At 50.0% G+C, this 19,128-nt stretch overlaps 1 protein-coding gene across 7 annotated transcripts in view; it reads right to left on the minus strand.

The window, feature by feature from the left end:
- Positions 1-485: 485 nt before the first annotated feature.
- Positions 486-19,128, minus strand: part of MSI1 (musashi RNA binding protein 1) — a 62,890-nt gene continuing 44,247 nt past the window's right edge. For 2 of the 7 annotated variants that reach the window (XM_053368035.1, XM_053368034.1), the window contains exons 7-15: positions 12,660-12,708; positions 10,653-10,735; positions 9,709-9,826; positions 8,817-8,897; positions 7,683-7,739; positions 4,592-4,660; positions 4,295-4,467; positions 2,722-2,787; positions 486-633 (exon numbers count right to left, since the gene is read on the minus strand). In XM_053368035.1, coding sequence (XP_053224010.1) covers positions 2,746-2,787; positions 4,295-4,467; positions 4,592-4,660; positions 7,683-7,739; positions 8,817-8,897; positions 9,709-9,826; positions 10,653-10,735; positions 12,660-12,708 — 672 coding nt within the window. In that variant the 3' untranslated portion in view covers positions 486-633; positions 2,722-2,745. The remainder of the gene's footprint in view (positions 634-2,721; positions 2,788-4,294; positions 4,468-4,591; positions 4,661-7,682; positions 7,740-8,816; positions 8,898-9,708; positions 9,827-10,652; positions 10,736-12,659; positions 12,709-19,128) is intronic. The other 5 variants (XM_053368036.1, XM_053368037.1, XM_053368038.1 and 2 more) reach the window with 5 other exon arrangements.

Consider the following 19,128-nt stretch of genomic DNA (forward strand, 5'->3'; position numbering starts at 1 on the left):
CTTTTGCTTTCTCATGACCGAGTCCTGTTCCTTCCTCCTGCCCTGCCCACCCCCCAAAATATATATTTATATAATATATATCTAAAAACAAAACAAAACAAAAAGATTTCAAAGCCAAATAAAAATATTCCTCAATAAAAGCTACCCCCTACTCACAATCACAAAAAATAAAATAAAATCCAAATTCATAAAAACGGTTCTTCTGAGAGGCTCTGCAAAAGAGCAAAAAGAACCACAACAACGAAAAAACAATGACAATGAGAGGACTGACTTCACACCTCCACGGTCCTCCTCCCCCAGCACCCCCCTCTCCCTCCCCTCCCCCCCAAAAAAGATTAAAAAATAAAAGCTAACAAGCTAACAAAATAAATAAAAGAAGAATTGTCGGGGTGGAGGGTTTGGGGAGAAGTGTAAACGGTCAGCGGTTATTAGTAAGAAGAGGAGACAAGATCTCCTTGCGTTCAAATCCAGTGCTCAAGATCTGGTCAATGGAGAGATCAGGGCAGGCCGGGAGAAGCCCAGCAAACAGCCACGAGTGTGCAGTTTTATTTACTAAAAATGAAATCTTGGCTCATCCCTCAAGTGTTGCCGGATCCTCCAGGTCGCTTGTCCTTGGTTTGCTCACTGGGGAATCTGCAAGAACAAAGGGTGTGGGGAGATGGAAATTATGGAATGATCGTGCAAGGTTAGCCTCCCCAGAATTTTGCATTCACAGCTGTCTCAAGAGTGTGCAGGCACACCTTCTCGTAGAATCTTACAATGGTTAAAAGGTAAAGGTAAAGGATCCCTGGATGGTTAAATCCAGTCAAAGGCGACTACGGGGTTGCAGCGTTCATCTCGCTTTCAGGCCGAGGGAGCTGGTGTTTGTCCACAGACAGCTTTCCAGGTCATGTGGCCAGCAGGACAAAACCACTTCTGGCTCAACGGGACACTATGACATAAGCCAGAGTGCACGGAAACGCCGTTTACCTTCCCGCCACAGGAGTACCTATTTACCTACTTGCACTGGTGTGCTTTCAAGCTGCTAGGTTGGCAGCAGCTGGGACAGAGCAACGAGAGCTCACTCTGTCCCAGGGATTTGAACCGCCAATCTTCCAGTCGGCAAGCCCAAGACACTCAGTGGTTTAGACCACAGCACCACCCGCCTAGAGCTGAAAGGCACTCCCCAAAGCTAATCTGGTCCAACCCCTTGCAATGCAGGAATCACAGCTAAAGAATCCTTTACAATGCCCAAAATAATACTAGACTCCATTATGGGAACATCCCATGAGAGACAAATGGAATGACTTTTTCTCACACAGCCAAGCATCTGTGTCAAGTCAATGGGCGTGACTTTCCCCTCATGTAGAAAAGAGGAAACAGGCTCTGAACATAAGAAAAGCCTGCCGATGGCTCATGCAGTCATAGAATCATAGAGTTGGAAGAGACCACAAGGGCCATCAAGTCCAACCCCCTGCCAAGCAGGAAACACAATCAGAGCACTCCTGACATATGGTTGTCAAGCCTCTGCTTAAAGACCTCCAAAGAAGGAAACTCCACCACACTCCTTGGCAGCAAATTCCACTGTCGAACAGCTCTTACTGTCAGGAAGTTCTTCCTAATGTTTAGGTGGAATCTTCTTTCTTGTAGTTTGGATCCATTGCTCCGTGTCCGCTTCTCTGGAGCAGCAGAAAACAACCTTTCTCCCTCCTCTATGTGACATCCTTTTATATATTTGAACATGGCTATCATATCACCCCTTAACCTCCTCTTCTCCAGGCTAAACATGCCCAGCTCCCTTAGCCGTTCCTCATAAGGCATCGTTTCCAGACCTTTGACCATTTTGGCTGCCCTCCTCTGGACACGTTCCAGTTTGTCAGTGTCCTTCTTGAACTGTGGTGCCCAGAACTGGACACAGTACTCCAGGTGAGGTCTGACCAGAGCAGAATACAGTGGCACTATTACTTCCCTTGATCTAGATGCTATACTCCTATTGATGCAGCCCAGAATTGCATTGGCTTTTTTAGCTGCCGCGTCACACTGTTGGCTCATGTCAAGTTTGTGGTCAACCAAGACTCCTAGATCCTTTTCACATGTAGTGCTCTCAAGCCAGGTGTCACCCATCTTGTATTTGTGCCTCTCATTTTTTTTGCCCAAGTGCAATACTTTACATTTCTCCCTGTTAAAATTCATCTTGTTTGTTTTGGCCCAGTTCTCCGATCTGTCAAGGTCATTTTGAAGTGTGATCCTGTCCTCTGGGGTGTTAGCCACCCCTCCCAGTTTGGTGTCATCTGCAAATTTGATCAGGATGCCCTTGAGTCCATCATCCAAGTCGTTGATAATGTCCAACCTCCTGTTTTCACAGTGGCCAACCAGATGGCTGTGAGAGCCCCACAAGCAGGACACAAGCGCTAAAGCATCTCTCTCTCACACACAGAGTGGTTTCCAGCAACCGGGATTCAGGAGCATTGCTGCCTCAGACTACGGAGGCAGAGCACAGCCATCACAGCTATCAGCTGCTGAAAGCATGAATTTGCCCGATCCTCTGTTAAAGCCAGAAGATGCAGAGAACCATCCCAGGTCTTACCACTTGACTTCGAAGTACAGCTAGGTATCTGTGGGAGGAGTCATCCCCTCTAATATCTTGGACTATGGCCACTTCACCCTACAGTTCAACTAAGAGTTCTAAAACTGTCTTCAAGGACAGACCTATTGAAGCCGAGTCCCCATTGGCCATCTTACCTCCTCCTTCCTTGGTCCTCAGCTTCAGTGGTAACCATTAGTAAACGCTGTTGCAATCAAAGGTCCCTTCAAAACAATGACATGACATTGATTGGACATTATCTGCAGAGCTTTGAACACTCACAATGTACCCTATTTTGTGGGTGGGGGTGGGTGTACTATATCAGGTTAAACTGCAAGGTGACCTTATCCCCACACGTGCCGTCTTGACTGCTTCAATCTGCAGAACTGGCACTGTTACAGGTGCCACAAAATTCTCGTTCCACATTTGTAAGGAATGGAACTTTCAGTGTGGCAGCACTTAGGAACTCCCTGTCTGTTGACATCCAGCAGGCAGGTGCCTCGTTTTGTATTCTTTTTGGTGTTTGCTAAAAACGTTTTTGCTAAGGAAAGGCCTATCCAGATACGTAGAATGTTGATGAAAATTTTAATCTGGGGTTGTTGTTTTTTAAATTAAAAAATGTTTTATTTTTATTGTACACACATAATTCATAACACGACTGACAAAAAAGGGCTCCTTAAGGGGGTAAAATACTGAACAAAAAAAGAGTTCTTTTTTGTAAACCACCTTGAGTGTGGTTTTTTTCAGGGTTTTTTGTTTTGCAATCATGCAGTATATAAATTTTATGAACTAAATAAATACATCAAATGACCCAACTGAGTTATCTGGTGCTGCAGAATTGAAGTGCAGAGCACTCTAGCCTTTGTCATCCGAAAGGGCCACTGGCAGGGCTGCACATACTACCTCCTAGGAAGATAATCATAGCAATGGGGAGACCAGCTTGGCCCCATCCACCGGCCAGTGAAAAAGCAGCTGTTCTAACGCTTGCTTTCCTCTTCCCTCCGCATTCCTATTTCCTTACGTGCTGTACCTATTAAATTGCGAGCCTGGAAGGCAGGGACAGCCTCATAATTTAATATATGCACAGTGTTTTTTAAAAAAATGCTACGTGCTTTAGCAGTATTCAGTAATTATGATTGTTACTGAAGGATACAGTGGTACCTCAGGTTAAGTACTTCATTCGTTCCAGAGGTCCGTTCTTAACCTGAAACTGTTCTTAACCTGAAGCAACACTTTAGCTAATGGGGCCTCCTCCTGCTGCCGCGCTGCCGGAGCACGATTTCTGTTCTCATCCTGAAGAAAAGTTCTTAAGCCGAGGTACTATTTCTGGGTTAGCAGAGTCTGTAACCTGAAGCGTATGTAACCTGAAGCGTATGTAACCCAAGGTACCACTGTATATGACTTTAGGCAAAGCTAAAGGAGTCCCGACATTTCTTTAAAAAGCAAACATAAATGAATGAATGTTAAGCTACTAAGTCACTGGCCTGCCTTTCCTGTCTGGCAGTGGCTCTGTTGGGTCCTTCACATCCTTTAATTCAGCCATCCCCAAACTGGTGCCCTCCAGATATCCTGGACTACAGCAACAACGGGAGCTGCAGTCCAAAATGGCCGTGTTGGCTGGAGCTAATGGGAATTGTAGTCCAAAACATCCATAGGGCACCAGGCTGGGGGAGGCTGCTTTTTAGAGAGCTCCTTGCTCCACCCCACGGGGCCCTCCTGCTGATCACTCACCCCTAGGCTGTGGCCAAAGCCAGTGCTTGGGGCGGGACTCGCTGCGCTGATGTAGCTGCTGACTCCTGAATCCTGATTGGCTGCTCCGTAAAGCTCCGCCATTGGCCCGGGGCTGGTGGTGCCCAGGAATCCACCGGTGCGGCTCGGGGTGGACCCTACAGGAGGAAGCAGGACTAGCCAGTGAAGATGCCAAAATGAAGGCCCCCTTGTCCCCCCGCCCCACCCCTCACCCAGAACAAATAGAGAGCTTCCCCAAAGCCAGCAAGGTGGCCACCCCCCAGGGAGCACGGCAGTTACCTGTCCCTCGCACCACAGCTGCTGCCGCTGCCGCCGCCGCCATGGGTCCATACGCAGTGAGAGGGATGGCTGGAAGGAAAGGGAGAGACGTCAGAGCAGGCCTGGGCTTCCCCGCAGGGGTGGTGAATCTAAAGAGCACCCAGGGCCCATGAGCCAGGGATAGGGGAGGTGGTGACCCTCGCCTGCTGACGGGAGTTGGAGTCACTGGTATTTCCTGCTCTCTGAGAAGTAGAATTTCCACGCAGGGAATAATGCCTCTTCTTCGATCTCAGGGATGGTGGGAGACAAGCCGCCTTCTGCTGGCTTCGGAAGCTTTCATAGGTTTCCTCCACTGTCTAATTACATCAGGGATAGTCAACATGCTGCAATGTTGGTCAAGGGATGATGGGAGTTGTAGTCCACTGGGCCATATTGGCTGGGGCTGGCAAGAGGCAGAGTTCCAACCACTCCCTGCACCAGGCAGAGAGCAGTTCAAGGTCACAGCCACAGCATATATTTAAAGAACTCTAAACAGGCATGGCTTCCCCCATGGGTGCTGTGGTTCGTTAAGGGTGCCGAGAGAGGTTAGGAGCAGCGCTTCCCCCAGGAGGTACTCGGGGGCAGGCAGTACCGGCACTTCTTTTCTTGTAATTTTAAAAATGTGGCACTTACTGTAACAGCTTCATGGCTTCTATTTTTCTAGGAAAAAAGCACTGCTCAGTAGACCCCCCCAGCCCCCTCGCAGAGCTGCCGTTCCCAGAGTTCCCTGGGAAAGGGGATTGATTGTTAAACCACTTAGGGGGTAGCGGCTCTGGGAGGGGAATGGGGGTGGTCTCCTAACAACTCTCAGCATTCTTCACGAACCATGGCTCCCAGAATTCTTCGGAGGGGGGGAGGCCATGGTATCATAGCTCTTTAGGGTGCAGATGTGACCTTGAACTGTGGTCTACCGGGGATAGCCAGCGTGGTTGGATTCAGCATCCTGTCAGTTCCAGACTCTGGACGTCGTCTGAAGGCACAAGAGGCCACCAACTTGATGAAGCTAAGTAGGTCTGGCTCAGGTCAGGCTGGCATGTATTGATGACCACCTGAGAACCACACAGACGCCACCTCGGGGAGGGTTCCACAATGGAATAAAGCTTTTTGATACCCACGTTAATAAAATAAAATAGGTCAGAAGCAGCAAGATTTTAAGCCTGGGGAAAGGCATTATTATTATTATTATTATTATTGTTATTATTATTATTATTACAGTGGTACAGTGGTGCCCCGCAAGACGAATGCCTCGCAAGACAGAAAACCCGCTAGACGAAAGGGTTTTCCGTTTTGGAGGCGCTTCACAAAACGAATTTCCCTATGGGGTTGCTTCGCAAGACGAAAAAATCTTGCGAGTCCCCGCGGGTTTTTTTCACTTTCCCCCCCCTTTTCCTAAGCCGCTAAGCCGCTTATCAGCTGTTCCGCTGATAAGCCGCTTAACAGCTGATCGCTGAAAGCCGCTAGACCGCTGTAGCGCTAATCCGCTAAGCTGTCAATGGGCTTGCTTCGCAAGACGAAAAAACCGCTAGACGAAGAGAATCGAGGAACGGATTCTTTTCGTCTTGCGAGGCACCACTGTACCTCTGGTTGTGAACGGGATCCGTTCCGGAGCCACGTTCGCAACATGAGCAGAATGCAACCCGCGTCTGCACATGACGTCATTTTGAGCGTCTGCGCATGCACAAGCAGTGAAACCCGGAAGTAACCCTTTCCGGTACTTCTGGGTCGCCACGGGACACAACCTAAAAAGATGTAACCTGAACCGAACGTAACAAGAGATATGACTGTATTATTATTACCTATGGTATCCGAATGCCTGTGCTGCAGGGTCTTTGGGTGCTTATAACAAATTACCTTGGAAAGCTGTGGCATGAAGTAGGCTAAGGTCTCCCCAACCCCTGAAGCTCCAAACCTCAGAAGAAAGAGAGGGAAGTGTGGCGAGTGAGGGGATGTTACGGAGGATGAGACGGGCCTGTCAGTCCATTAGCTCAGGAAGAGAGAGGAACAGCAGAGTGCTGCCTGGGCAGGAGACACACGTGGCAGCTTCTACAAAGCTTTGGGGAAATGGCAGCAGGGGGCAGGGGGTGCGCCCTGAAATGCAAGTGCGAGGCCAGGCCAAAGGGCGGAAGGGCCATGGGAAGGAAGCGGCGGGAGGCATTAGACTCAGAGAGGAGGAAGAGGAGGAAGAGGAGGAGGAGGAGGGTGGGGAGAAGGTGCCCTCTGCTCCCTTGTGAACAGTGGGTGCAGGGGAGGAGCACCCCCCAAAAATTCCACCCCATTCCATCTCCAGAAAAATAGGGGGGAACAGTGCTGGGCCATTCCAGCATTGGCATGGCTGTTCTCACAGGGGGGGCAAAGGGTAAGGAACAATGCAGCAGAATCAGCTGGAAGGGACCCGAGGGTCATTTAGTCCAACCCCCTGCAATGCAGGAAGCGTAGCTAAGTAGTTCACAGTTCTAGGAGGAGGCACCAGAATTCGGAGCAGAACAGGGATTTCCAAACTGCCCACGAACATGTGAAGCTGCCTTGGTAGAAGACAGAGGAGGGGGAAACTCCGGGCCTACAGCTCCCTTTGGCTCTACCCATTGGCCATGCTGGCTGCTGGGGTTGATGGGAGTCAGAGTCCTCAGCCAACATAGGGAGGGCTGAAGGTCCCCACACTTAGTAAAAGGTGACCGCTTTTCTCCTCGGTCCACGCAGACCAGCAACATTCATTCTGACCAGCGGTGTCTCTGTTATGCTTTGCAGAGTGAGGCTCGGTGAAAAAGCACCGAGAGAAAGAGCAAAAGGGTTGTGTGGGTGGATGCCTTATCGGTGGTGTTAAATGGCTGCGTCCTTCAAGTAAGGATGTAACAACAAACACATTTCCCTGAACGTGGAGCTGTTGCAGAACAATGCAAAAGCCTGAATTTTCACGCAGATGGAAGAGGAAACGAGGGTCATTACCAACCTCCCGCCTGCCCGCTCCCCCAAAACAAGCTGCAAGGCGGTAACTGGGCTGGAGCCGCCCAAAACTCTGTGCCCCCACCCCACCCTTCCAGCTTTTTGCAAGGTTTAGGAAATCGGTGGGACTGACCTGTCAGCTCAGGGAGGACTGGGGCACTCGGGAGGGGGGTCCTCTCTACCCGGAATTCTAAAAACGAAAGGCAAGACAACTTAGGATATGTGGTCAGTTTCGTCCCCGAAAGAGAGGATCCAGCAGACAGAGCGGAAGGGGCGGGGGAGAGAAGAGGCGCAGCAGCAGAAAACACAAATATTCTGGGTGGGGCCAATCCTCAGAGTTGCTGCCTGGACTTGATAGAGTAGGGAGCAGGTGAGAAAAGACCCACCACTGCTTTAAAAACCGGCACCAGGTGCCCTGGCTCAGTATGACCGCCTAAATAAAGGATTTCCCCCCTTTGCAAACAGCAGCCGTGTGACCTGCCTCAAAGGCTTCTTGTGATCCACCCTCCCCCCCATTGAAGTAACAAATTATTTTTCATTCCTTGAGGTTTGGAGCCCGTTAGATTTTTGATTGTGAGTCTCAATTAATATCCGGCTTTTAGATGGTGCGGTTGAGGGCTTTTGTGTTCCGGTTTTCAGGAAGGCGGCAACTCTGGGAGGGGGTTTGAGGTGGGTGTTGAGGATCAGAAGCAGGGAGGGAAGGAGGGGCTTAGAAAAACAGATTAAGAGAGAGAGGCTTGCAAGCTGCCCTTTCTAGGACTAACAAGTTTCCAGGGAGAATGGGAGCAAGGAGGGAACCACAACATCAGCGTCCTGCTCCTATTAAAACCTCAGAGGTTTCTCTCACTTCCTTCTTGAGTGGAGACAATTGGCATCCCCTTTTCAGCCCGAGGGCCACATTCTCATCTGGGGGGGGGCACATGTTGCTGGCGGGCGGGGCCAGAGGCAAAAGTGGGTGGAGCAACAAGTGTGAATTTTATCTTTGTGCCGTAGGCTAGTTTCTACACACACTCGCATGGATCCCCTCTATCTCCATCCAGATGAGAATGAAGCCTTATCAGAGTCCCAAGGACTAGTGAGAGGGTGTGTGGCTAGGGTAGAGTTCCAAGGGCTGAAGGTCCTCATGGGCTGCATTAGGACTCTGGGACTGAGGTCTGTCATCCATCCTCCACCGCCCGCAGGGATTGTAGGGATGAATTTTGGGGTCACTGGGGAGCCCACCCTTAGCACAAAGGCACAACAACTGAGAAAAGGGAGAGAGACATACCAGGGAACTGGTAAGTGTAGCCAGGCGCAATGCCCGTGTAACTTCGGCTGGCGTAGGTGGCAGCCTGAAAACCTGGGTAACCTATTCCCAGAGACAAAAGCATTGAGAAAAGTTAGATTATTTCACAGCAAGGCACACACACACCTGATTCACCCCGGATTCCCTCATTCATGAGAGGCAGTAGAAGGGATCTTCTAAATGTCCGGATCTTGCTCTCCTCAATCTTTTCATGGGAGACAATATTCACTCAGAGTTCAAACCTTTAATAAATTGTCCTCTACTAGCAGCCAGGCTCACAATAATGAGACACTGGAAGAACTTAAGAGACTGCTTCTCTGACAAGTCGGCACAACAAAATTATGGCAAAACAGCACTTGTGGAAAAATTAAGATAAGAAGAACAGAATCTTTTGGCACATGTTTACTTAGTCTAGTCATTAAAGGATCCTGTGTTGTGTTCAAAACACCTTCAAGCGGAGCAAGTCTCCGTGCTGCACCTCTACATGATTTTTTAAGTGCTCTGGCGGCGCCTCACCTCCTTTAAACAGGAACCAGTGTGTGCAGTTCTTACTTTTGCACCATGCAAAAAGAATGCGTGTGTCAAATTTTAATCTGCAGGGGAAGGTGTACCTCCTTCGTGGGCAAACTCGTGCTCTAGCACTGGAATTATCTGCAGTGCGCCCATGCTGCCAGAAGAGGGCAGTGTAGGATGACAAATGCCCGCCCGCCCAAATGTTATTACCCCCATCACAAGACCTCTGACATCAGAGAGCTGATCCTTACACAACTCGGCACAGGTCTTAACAGAGGCTGTCTGCTGCAGAGCAATAAGGGCAGAGAGAAAGAGTAAGGGGGCGCAGGCAGTTAAAAGAGAGCTCCTTTGCCGTCCTTACCCAACATGCCAATCCCGAGCATGAAGGCGTCCATTCCGTAAGGCATCACCCGGGACCGCCCTCTTGCAGAGCCAGTAGGGGACATCACTTCCTTTGGCTGAGCTTTTTTACATTCCACCTGTCATGGGACACAGAAAGGAGACAGCTTGTTTGACAGCCCCCCTAACCGTGTAGGATAGGTCAGCTTGTAGAGCAACCCCTCACTTCACAACCCCGGAGTCAGATTTACAAGCAGAAGAGCTTTCTTCAAGCCCAGCCCTGTAAAAATTGCTGCATCCCCCCCTCCCTTCCATAACCATGCCCACAAAACCATTCCCCAACTTTGTACTGGCTGCGGCCAATTTGAACTGGCATCCAAAACTTCTAAAGGGCGAAGACGGCTCCGTTATTTTCTTTTTATGTCTCCTTTCTAAGCCACAAAAGGCTGGTTTCCCATCACGACATCTTAAAAAAAAGTTTGCCCTAAACTAGTTTGGATCGAACAGTTCTTTGCACACAGCATTTCCTGCTTGGATTCTTCCTGCTCATTTCCACCCTGTCCCCTATTAAATGTGGAACCCCATTGCCACTTCCTCCTCCTCCTTCCCCCTTACAAGGCTCCTGTGGCTCTTCAAATGTGGTGCAACTGATAGAAACACAATGGGTGGAGTGTTCCCCTTCACTGCAACCCCATATTTGGGTAGTGGTGGCTGCACCTGTTGAATTACCACCCATCATGCAACTTTTAAAGGCATGTAAGTCCTGCCAGAATAAAATAATAAAAAAATCAGCAACTCCAATCTAGTCAAGTTTTCCCAGTGCAAGTATAGTTGACAACACTAGGAATCACTGGCCACATGGATCACTGACAGGTGGCTGTGCTGTGCGATAGGAAGGGAAACCCATCTAACACTTCGTATACACACACATTGGAGAATCCACAACCCAACCTCCCTCCTCCTAACCATTTTGTTGTTGATCTCATGGAAGTGGATCTCGCAGACTTTCTCCACAATGTCTTCACTTTCGAATGTGACAAATCCAAAACCTGAAAGAGAAATAAAGCAGTTGTGGCCTGGTCAAGATGCTGCAGAATCACATTCTATGACAGAATGAAGGCCAGGCCAGGATTCTACCCTGCTCAGGTCCTGTCAGAATGTCAAGACACAAACACAACATACAAAGAAACCTACTGGATCAGGCCAGTAGCCCATTCAGTCCAATTCTCACGGTGGCCACCCAGATGCCTTAATGGGGAAGCTCTCCAGCAGGACTCAAGAGCACTCTCAACCACCTGCTGTTTCTAGCGACTGGTATTTAGGACTACTACTGCTGCTTTGGACTTGGACTATAACTCCCATCAGCTGTCAGGAACTGATGGGAGGTGTTTTCTAAAGCCTCTGGAGGGCACCAGGTTTTCAAAAGCTACCCCACCGGATTTCACCACATGTGAATGCAGGGCAGGCAGGGTGGGGGGAAAGGAATTTATTTGCTTCCTCTGCAAAACACAGCTTTCAACCTTGCCACATGTAGAAAACCAAAGCATTTCTACAGGTAGGCCTAGTGTTGTCACTAGGGGCAATGTCACTTGCAGGGCAATGGGGACCTGCCTAAGTCTGCGCTTGGGTCTCCATGAGCAGTTTGATCTGCTGAAGCCAGCAGGCAAAAAAAGCTTTTACAGCACTAAGAGGGAGGCACCACATCGCATGGTAACGTGTTTAAAAAGTCACAGGTGCTGGAAGTGACTGGAAAGTTGGCAACCCCTTCAGGTAGGCTGAATATGAGGCAGTGTGTGTGTGTGTGTGTGTGTGTGCGCGCGCGCACACACATGGATGTGTTTTTAAAACAACAAGCAACTACCCTTTATCTCTCTGCTGAGGCAGCATGAAAACACCAACAAATATTTCTTATTATTTTAAATCATTTTGTAGCAGAGTCACACATCAGGGAAAGCAAGCAGCATCCTAGACCAGTGATTCCAAAAGGGGGCAGTGGATTACCCAGGGCAGTGCCAAGCAGGCAAGAGGGTGGCATGGGATGTGAATGACCACCGGACTTTGAAAACTTAGTATCACTGGCTCAAGTCCACCCATTTTCCTGAATTCATTAAACTAAATGGTTTTTATTGGATTTTTGAATAAATGTGCAATCAACTGTTTCCGTTTTGAATTTCATTGTGCTGTTATATTCCTTAGTGAGTCGTACAAACAGTTATTCTGAACAACACTCTTTGCAGGGTAAGGGGAATGGAGATGAGTTTATGGAGCCAAGAGGCTGGTTGGCCAAAACAGTTTGGGAACAAAATGTGAAAGATGAAAGCAGGGATGACCTATTCTTGATTCCCAAAGGAGTCAGGCATCTAGGGGCTGGGGGCGCTGGGTAACATCAGTCGTCTTCAACCCAGAGGGCGAGCCTTGCCTTGAATGGCACAACACCCACCCACCACCAAGCGGGAGAGTGGTCTGCTGCCAGCAGCCTGCAGAAGGCTCCCTGCTCTGTAACCAAACTCCCCAAGGGAGGCTCTGGGAAAAGGTGACCTAGGAGTGGGAGCAGCCGCCGCCGCAGCCCCAACCCCCCCGTGCTGCGGCAAAGGAGGAGAGGCAGCCTCCTGGCTTTCGTGTCAGCTTCCCCGGGGGCTCAAATTACTCAACACAAGGTAAGACACACAGACAGATGGAGCCACGTAGGTGACCAGGGAGGGAAAGGGGAAGAGGCTGCCCCCACCGGCAAAGAGTTACACGGCACAGGAAGCAGGCGGACAAAAAGCCCTCTGTGCTGAGAGGGGACGCATCGGGTAAAAGGACACGGCTGACGAAGGAAAGTGGATCTGGAAGGAAGAGGCTGGAGGGAAGGGGGTGGGACGGAGCTGCAAGCAGGGTGGGGCAGGGCAGGAGGGCGGAGGCAGTCGCAAGTGGTGCCTGGGTTCCCATCAAACACCCCGAAGCCTGGCTCCTCAAAATACAGGGCCTCACCTCGGTGCCTGTTCGTGGTCTTGTCAAACATGAGCATTGCGTCGTCCACCTGCAAGAGACAAAGATGGGGGGGGGGGATGAAATTGAGTTTGGGGTCGGAAGGGAACCGGTTCCTAGACTTAATCCCCCGAAGCCTTAGGTCTTCTCTGCCTATCATCAGGCAAAGCAAGGCAGCTGGATCCAGGTACAGTCATACCTCATGTTACGTTTGCTTCATATTACGTTCTTTCAGGTTACGTCCCGCGGCGACCCGGAAGTACCAGAAAAGGTTACTTCCAGGTTTCACCGCTTGCGCATGCGCACAAGCACCAAATCGCACTGCGCACCTGCGCAGATACGGCACTTCAGGTTGCGCTCTTTTCATGTTGCGAACAGGCCTCCGGAACAGATCCCGTTCGCAACCAGAGGTACCACTGTATCTAGGTTTGGGGTGCTACGAAAGGGCAGCCAAGCACCAAAGCTGTTTCACTGTCTCTTTAAAGGGAGAGAGGCGCCTGTAGGATTCCCACCACAAGCGCCCAGGTTTGTTGAGATAGGTCCTGGGACAGGCTGTGCTGCCCATGCCTTTCGCCCCCATCCTGCCCGAATCATAGGCAGACCAGCCCCTTTGCTGGGCACTTCTGGATATTGACATTGGTCACCCAAATGCCAAAGAAGTGGAACTGCCCTAAATGGCCACCAATCATTCAACAAACAAACAAATAAAACCATAGTAACCTAGAAAGCTCGTTTAGGCAGAAATCAGACCATTTGTCCGTCTAGTTCGGTATTGTCTACATACACTGGCAGCAGTTCTCCAGGGGTTCAGGCAGTGTTTGAAATTAGCCAGGTGCCAGGCGCATTTTGCACCTGGCTACTGACCACTTGCAACCAAGGAAAGATGCCTGGGCACCAGGATGATGCCTGACATCTCCACCATCTGGAGGTGCATGCCTGGGAGATCATTGAATCTGGACTGTTTTCACATCCTCAGACCCCATCCTGTAGAATTCTATCAATTATATTTTATCTGCACAATCGGAACAAGTTTCTGGAACCAAAATGCTTCTTCTGTGCAGCCTGAGCAGCAGCGGTCACCATTAAGAAAAAGAGGTTGGAATAGGCCAATATATACGTAGACTGTCCCTGGATCAAGCGACTTCTTCTTTAAGTTTTCAAAGCTCTTAACCTAGCTCAAGGTTGTCATCTGAACGAGCCAGATGTTTAACCAGGAATCAATGACAGTCAGTCCATCATCTGAAAAATAAGACATTAGAGCAGTCTTGCCCCCAAAATGGCAACTGGACATTCCATTTTGGCAACCGTAGCTGTGGTTTAAGAAGCCATTTGGCGTCTAGCATATATATTTGAGTTTCCGACACTGGTTTTCGGCGGGGATGTCTCTCCTGGCCCTACCTAGAGATTAAACTTGAGACCTTCTGCATGCAAAGCAGATGCTCTGCCACTGAGCCTGTACACTGCTAACATTATGACTGCATCCAGAAAAATCCTCCAGGCCAGAGACTCCGGTTACACACGGATGATGGTTTATCAAGTGCTAACATGCCACTTGGAAATGTAATCACTTAGTAAGCTGCTCATCCGTAATGCCATTCCAAAGAGGCAAGGAGAATTCTAACACAATTCGGATTAAAAATCCAGGAAGGCAAGTTGTTCCCCACTTGGCTGGAGAGGATGGAAGCCCAGCATGTCTATGCTGTCACAAGTACACTGTAGTAAGCAGGCTGCAGAGGATCTTTTCGTCGGGTAACAAACCAGAGCTATGAATTAGAATGACCCCAGTTCAGAGCTCAAGCAGAGGTGACCTCCAGATGTTGTTGGATTCCAACTCCCATCAGCCATAACAACCAAAGGTCAAGGATGATGGCAGTTGTAGTCCAGGCAGTTGTAGTCCAGTCCATGATCACACCACTAACTTAGACAAGTAACTGTCCCCCTCAGACTCTACATCAATGTGAGGTGTGAGGATTATTCCCAAATGATGCCTATGGAAGACACTTCTGTTGAATAAGGCTTTCTCCCAGATGCGATCCAGCCATTTATGGAATATTAATTGCACCCGTGTATAAATGGTTTTATTGTTTTATTTAGAATTTGTAGAGGTGGCCGCTGAGCTACAGGGCTAAATTCAAGATGTTAATATCAGCATATAAAGACCTAAAAGAGTGCATTCCCCAATACCAACCATCTCAGATCCTACAGCAGCAGGCAAGGCCTTACTGGTGGTGACGCCACTGATGGTTGCTTGGTTGGCGCTGACCCATCACGGGGCCTTTTCGATGGTGGCTCCCCAATTGTGGAATGCCCTCCCCAGTGTGGTGACCCTTTCTCCTTCATTATCATCTTTCAGAAGGAATTTAAAACCATCCTTGTTTACCCAGGCATTTTGTGAATGTAGGATACTGTTCATGGATACCCTAACATCACCAGATAAAATTATGTTCTTAACCGTAACTGCTTTTTGGAATGTTTTAACTGTTTTCAGAATGCTTAAACAAATTATTATGCATGTGTTTTGCCACCCTGTGCTCCTTTGGAAGGAAGGACACTATATCAATTGAAAAACTGAATGGAAAAATAAAATCTACTCTACTGTAACTGCTTTTAGATGGATTTAATTGCAATTGTTTCTGGAGTGTAAGGAAGGGTGGGATATACAGTAAATTCAATAAATAATAACTAATAATTGATTTGTAACTTTTTCCCCCTTCTATTTTTATTTTGTGCCCTGATTGTTCATACATTCATTATTAATAATAATGCCACCCCAAACCCCTAAGACATTTGCTTCCTGCATTTTTTACTAACCATTTCTATCACACATTCAAGGCAGGTATCTACACAGCCAGGAAGGTTCTGCAGAGTGTGAAAAGGGAAAATATACATATTCCCCTTGTCTTTCTTCCTGAAACAGCCCTGTACAGCGCAGGGGAGGGTGAGGTTTGTTTTTTTTTTAAAAAAATATGTATTATTAATGTCAGAGGCTCAGGAGCAGAAGAGCAGGGGAGAGAGCAGATAGAGAGCGGAGGAGAGGAATCAGAGGGGAGCGTAGGGGAATATGACAGTGGACCGAGAGATTCCATGAGCTTCTCCAGCGAATCAGAAGATTCCCAGGAGAGGGCGCCTATGGTAAGGGCGAGGCGAATCCCAGAGGGGACGATCCATAAACAAGGAACCAGAGGGGAGTCCCAAAGGAGTAGCGGAGGAGTAGGGCCAGTTTCCCCACCAGAGCACAGTGGGGGGGAAGAGTCACGTGAGTCAGGACCATCTTCTCCTCCATCGGGGAGTGGGGAGAAGGAGGGAAGGCCAGGTCCAGCTAGCCTCCCCGAAAGGGGGAGCAGTGACACAAGTGTAACGGTCAGAAGGAAAGTGGGAGGCTGCGCGCGCGCGCCAAGTTCAAATGTGGAGGAGCGCGGGACAGCAGAAAACCCGGATTGGGAGCCAGGTCCTAAAGCCCGAAAGAGGGGGGGGGAGGAGTCGGGAGAATCAGCGTCAGAAGAATCTCGGAGGGCAGAGACTCCGACTAGCAGAAGGACCCAGAGAAAGAAGGAACAGAGGAAAAGGTGGAGTAAAGCTAGAATCTTAAGCTGGTGTCAGGGGGGCGGAGATTCAGATGGGACTTCTACGGTCTGACGGATAGATGTAGCGTTGCGCGCTGCACGTCTGGAAATGAGACTGAACTTCAATAAAGACTTTTAAACTTGAGCAAGAAGCAGCGTTGGTCTTGTGTGAGCTGGGACCTTGGGCAGCGCTGACAGTAAGTCCCATCTCCTAAAAACTCTGCAAGCTCACGAAGATAGGCAAAGATGACTACAGAGGAAAAAATCAAGCAATTGCAGGAAGCGGTGTCAACGCTCTACGCAGAATTGGCTGCGTCTAAGAAAAAAGAAGGAGAAACAGCTGCGCTCTGCCAGGATCTGCAAGCCAGGTGGGACAAATGGGGAAAGGAGGGGCAGCTGGGAGCCAAGCCGGAGGGAGTTGCCCTCGGGAAAAGGGGGGCAAGCCTGGTGACCCATTTTGACGGGAACCTGCAGCAGTACCCTAACTTCAGAGCAGAAGTAGTTTTCGCGCTCAATTTGCTTCGGAAAGATTTTAGAGATGAGGAGGAGAAAGTGGGTTTCATAATCACTCATCTGCATGGGGAAGCTAAGTCGTGGCTGCGAACCTTGTTACGCGAAAATGACCCCGCCCTCAAAGATTCAAGCGCCTTTATTGGAGCCATGGACGCTTGCTTTAAATCAATGGTGGATGTGGATGTCGCTAGAAGGGAAATGCATGGATTGCGGCAAGGAAAAGCGACAGTGCGCCAGTATCATTCCCGCTTTTTTGGGTTAGTAAATGTGCTGGGCTGGCAGAAGGACTCAGCTGCCGTCAGGGATCTGTTCTGGGAGGGGCTGAATGGAGCCGTGAAAGATGAGCTGGCGAGGGGAGAGAGACCCCAAAATACAACAGAAGTTGTCCAAAGGGCGCTCGCAATTGGGGTGCGCCTGGAAGAACGCCCGTGGAGCAGGGAGCAGGGGGGAAGAGCAAACACGTCAGTTAGAACGACTCCCTTCCTACCCAGAGAGACAGAGCGCGCTCAGTCCACGCCTGCTCTGATGAGGGGGGAGGAGCCAATGGAAATCGGAGGTGCAAGGGCTCAGACAGCAAGCAGAGCCCAAACACCAGGAGCAGTCAAGGCGAAGGCTCCTAGAGGGAGCAGGAAGTGTTACATCTGCGACAGTGCACTGCACATGGCCAAAGAGTGTCCCCAGAGGCTCCAGAAGCACACTGCAGCCTCAGCAACTGTTAAAGGAGCAATTCAGCAGGAGGAGCAGCCCCAGGGAAACGGAGGAGCCTGGTTGGAGACAGAGGCACTGGGGCTCAACCAGGCGAGTCAGTGAAGCAGTCCCCAGAGATTTTGCAGCCCACGGACCCCCTCCCACCCAAACCAGTGGTGCAACTCACTGCATCGCTCCAGCTGCCCGATGGGCTCACCCTGGAGGTCCCTATTACCATTGACTCTGGTAGCAACGCAGACTTTGTAGGGTTGGACTTCGTCAAGCAGCATCGCATAGCACTCCTGCCAGCCACGACGCCCCTAAATGTTGTCACAGTAGATGGCAGGAAGATACTGGGAGGAGAGGTGGTACAGCAGACACCGCCTCTGGTGATGCAAATTGGGAACCACCGTGAAGTCATCAGTTTCAACGTCACTCACCTGTCGGACACGCCCATAGTGTTGGGCATGAGTTGGCTGGATAGGCACAGCCCGGCATTAGCGTGGTACCAGCGGCAATTGACCTTCTGCTCTTCCTACTGCGCAGCGCATTGCATCCAGACCTGCCAGGAAGAGGAGGGGCAAGAGGATGCACCGCAGCTACACCTAGGCATGGTGCAAGCGGTGCCCAACAAGTACAAGGCCTTTTTGGAAGTCTTCTGCGAGAAGGAAGCAGACAAGCTGCCTCCCCACAGACCCTACGACTGCAAGATTGACCTCCTGCCAGGGGCGACGCTGCCGACTGGGAAACTGTACTCCATGTCTGAAGACGAAATGCAAGAACTCAGGGAGTTCATAGATCGCAATTTGAAGCGGGGATTCATCCGGGAATCCAAAGCAGTGGGGGGCAGTCCCGTGTTTTTCGTGAAGAAGAGAGACACGCCCGAACGGAGGCTCATAGTGGATTATAGAATCATCAATTCCAGGACAAAGCCCACAGCATTCCCCATGCCCAAAATTGACGACCTGCTCGCGACGGTGAGGAAGGGGCGGATCTTCACCAAGTTGGATCTACGAGGGGCCTACAACCTTATACGCATGCGGGAGGGCGACGAGTGGAAGACAGCCATGTTTACGCCTTTAGGAACCTATGAATACAGAGTCATGCCGTTTGGTCTCCAAAATGGCTCCCATTGTTTCCAAGCTTTCATGCACCACGTGCTAGCGGGACTCCTCTACAAGAAGTGCGTCTGCTTCTTAGATGATATCCTGATCTTTTCGGACTCGCAGGAGGCGCACGAGGAGGACGTCAAGGAGGTCCTGCAAAGACTACGGGAGCACAGACTTTACGCCAAACTGGAGAAGTGCCAGTTCGACACGACAGAGGTGGATTTCCTGGGCTACAAGCTGTCCGACAAGGGACTTGCCATGGACAGCGCCAAGGTCCGCTCAGTGTTGGACTGGAAGAGCCCGCGCAACCGGAAGGAGGTCCAGAAGTTCGTCGGTTTCGCCAACTTTTATCGCAAGTTCATCAAGGGGTTCGCGAAGGAGACAGCAGCCATCACGGACACCCTCAGCTCCAAGAAGAAGAAGTTCACCTGGACGGACCAGGCGGAGCAGTCCTTTCGGAGGCTCAAGCGTCTCTTCGCGTCCGAAGAACAGCTGCTACACGTAAACCCCAGCAAACCGATGAGGGTTGAAACGGACGCCTCGGACAGAGCGGTGGGGGCGGTCCTGTTGCAGCAAGATCCGCAAGGGGACTGGAGACCG

The sequence above is a fragment of the Podarcis raffonei genome, chromosome 16, assembly GCF_027172205.1.
Source record: "Podarcis raffonei isolate rPodRaf1 chromosome 16, rPodRaf1.pri, whole genome shotgun sequence".
In the NCBI taxonomy this organism is placed as follows: Eukaryota; Metazoa; Chordata; class Lepidosauria; order Squamata; family Lacertidae; genus Podarcis; species Podarcis raffonei.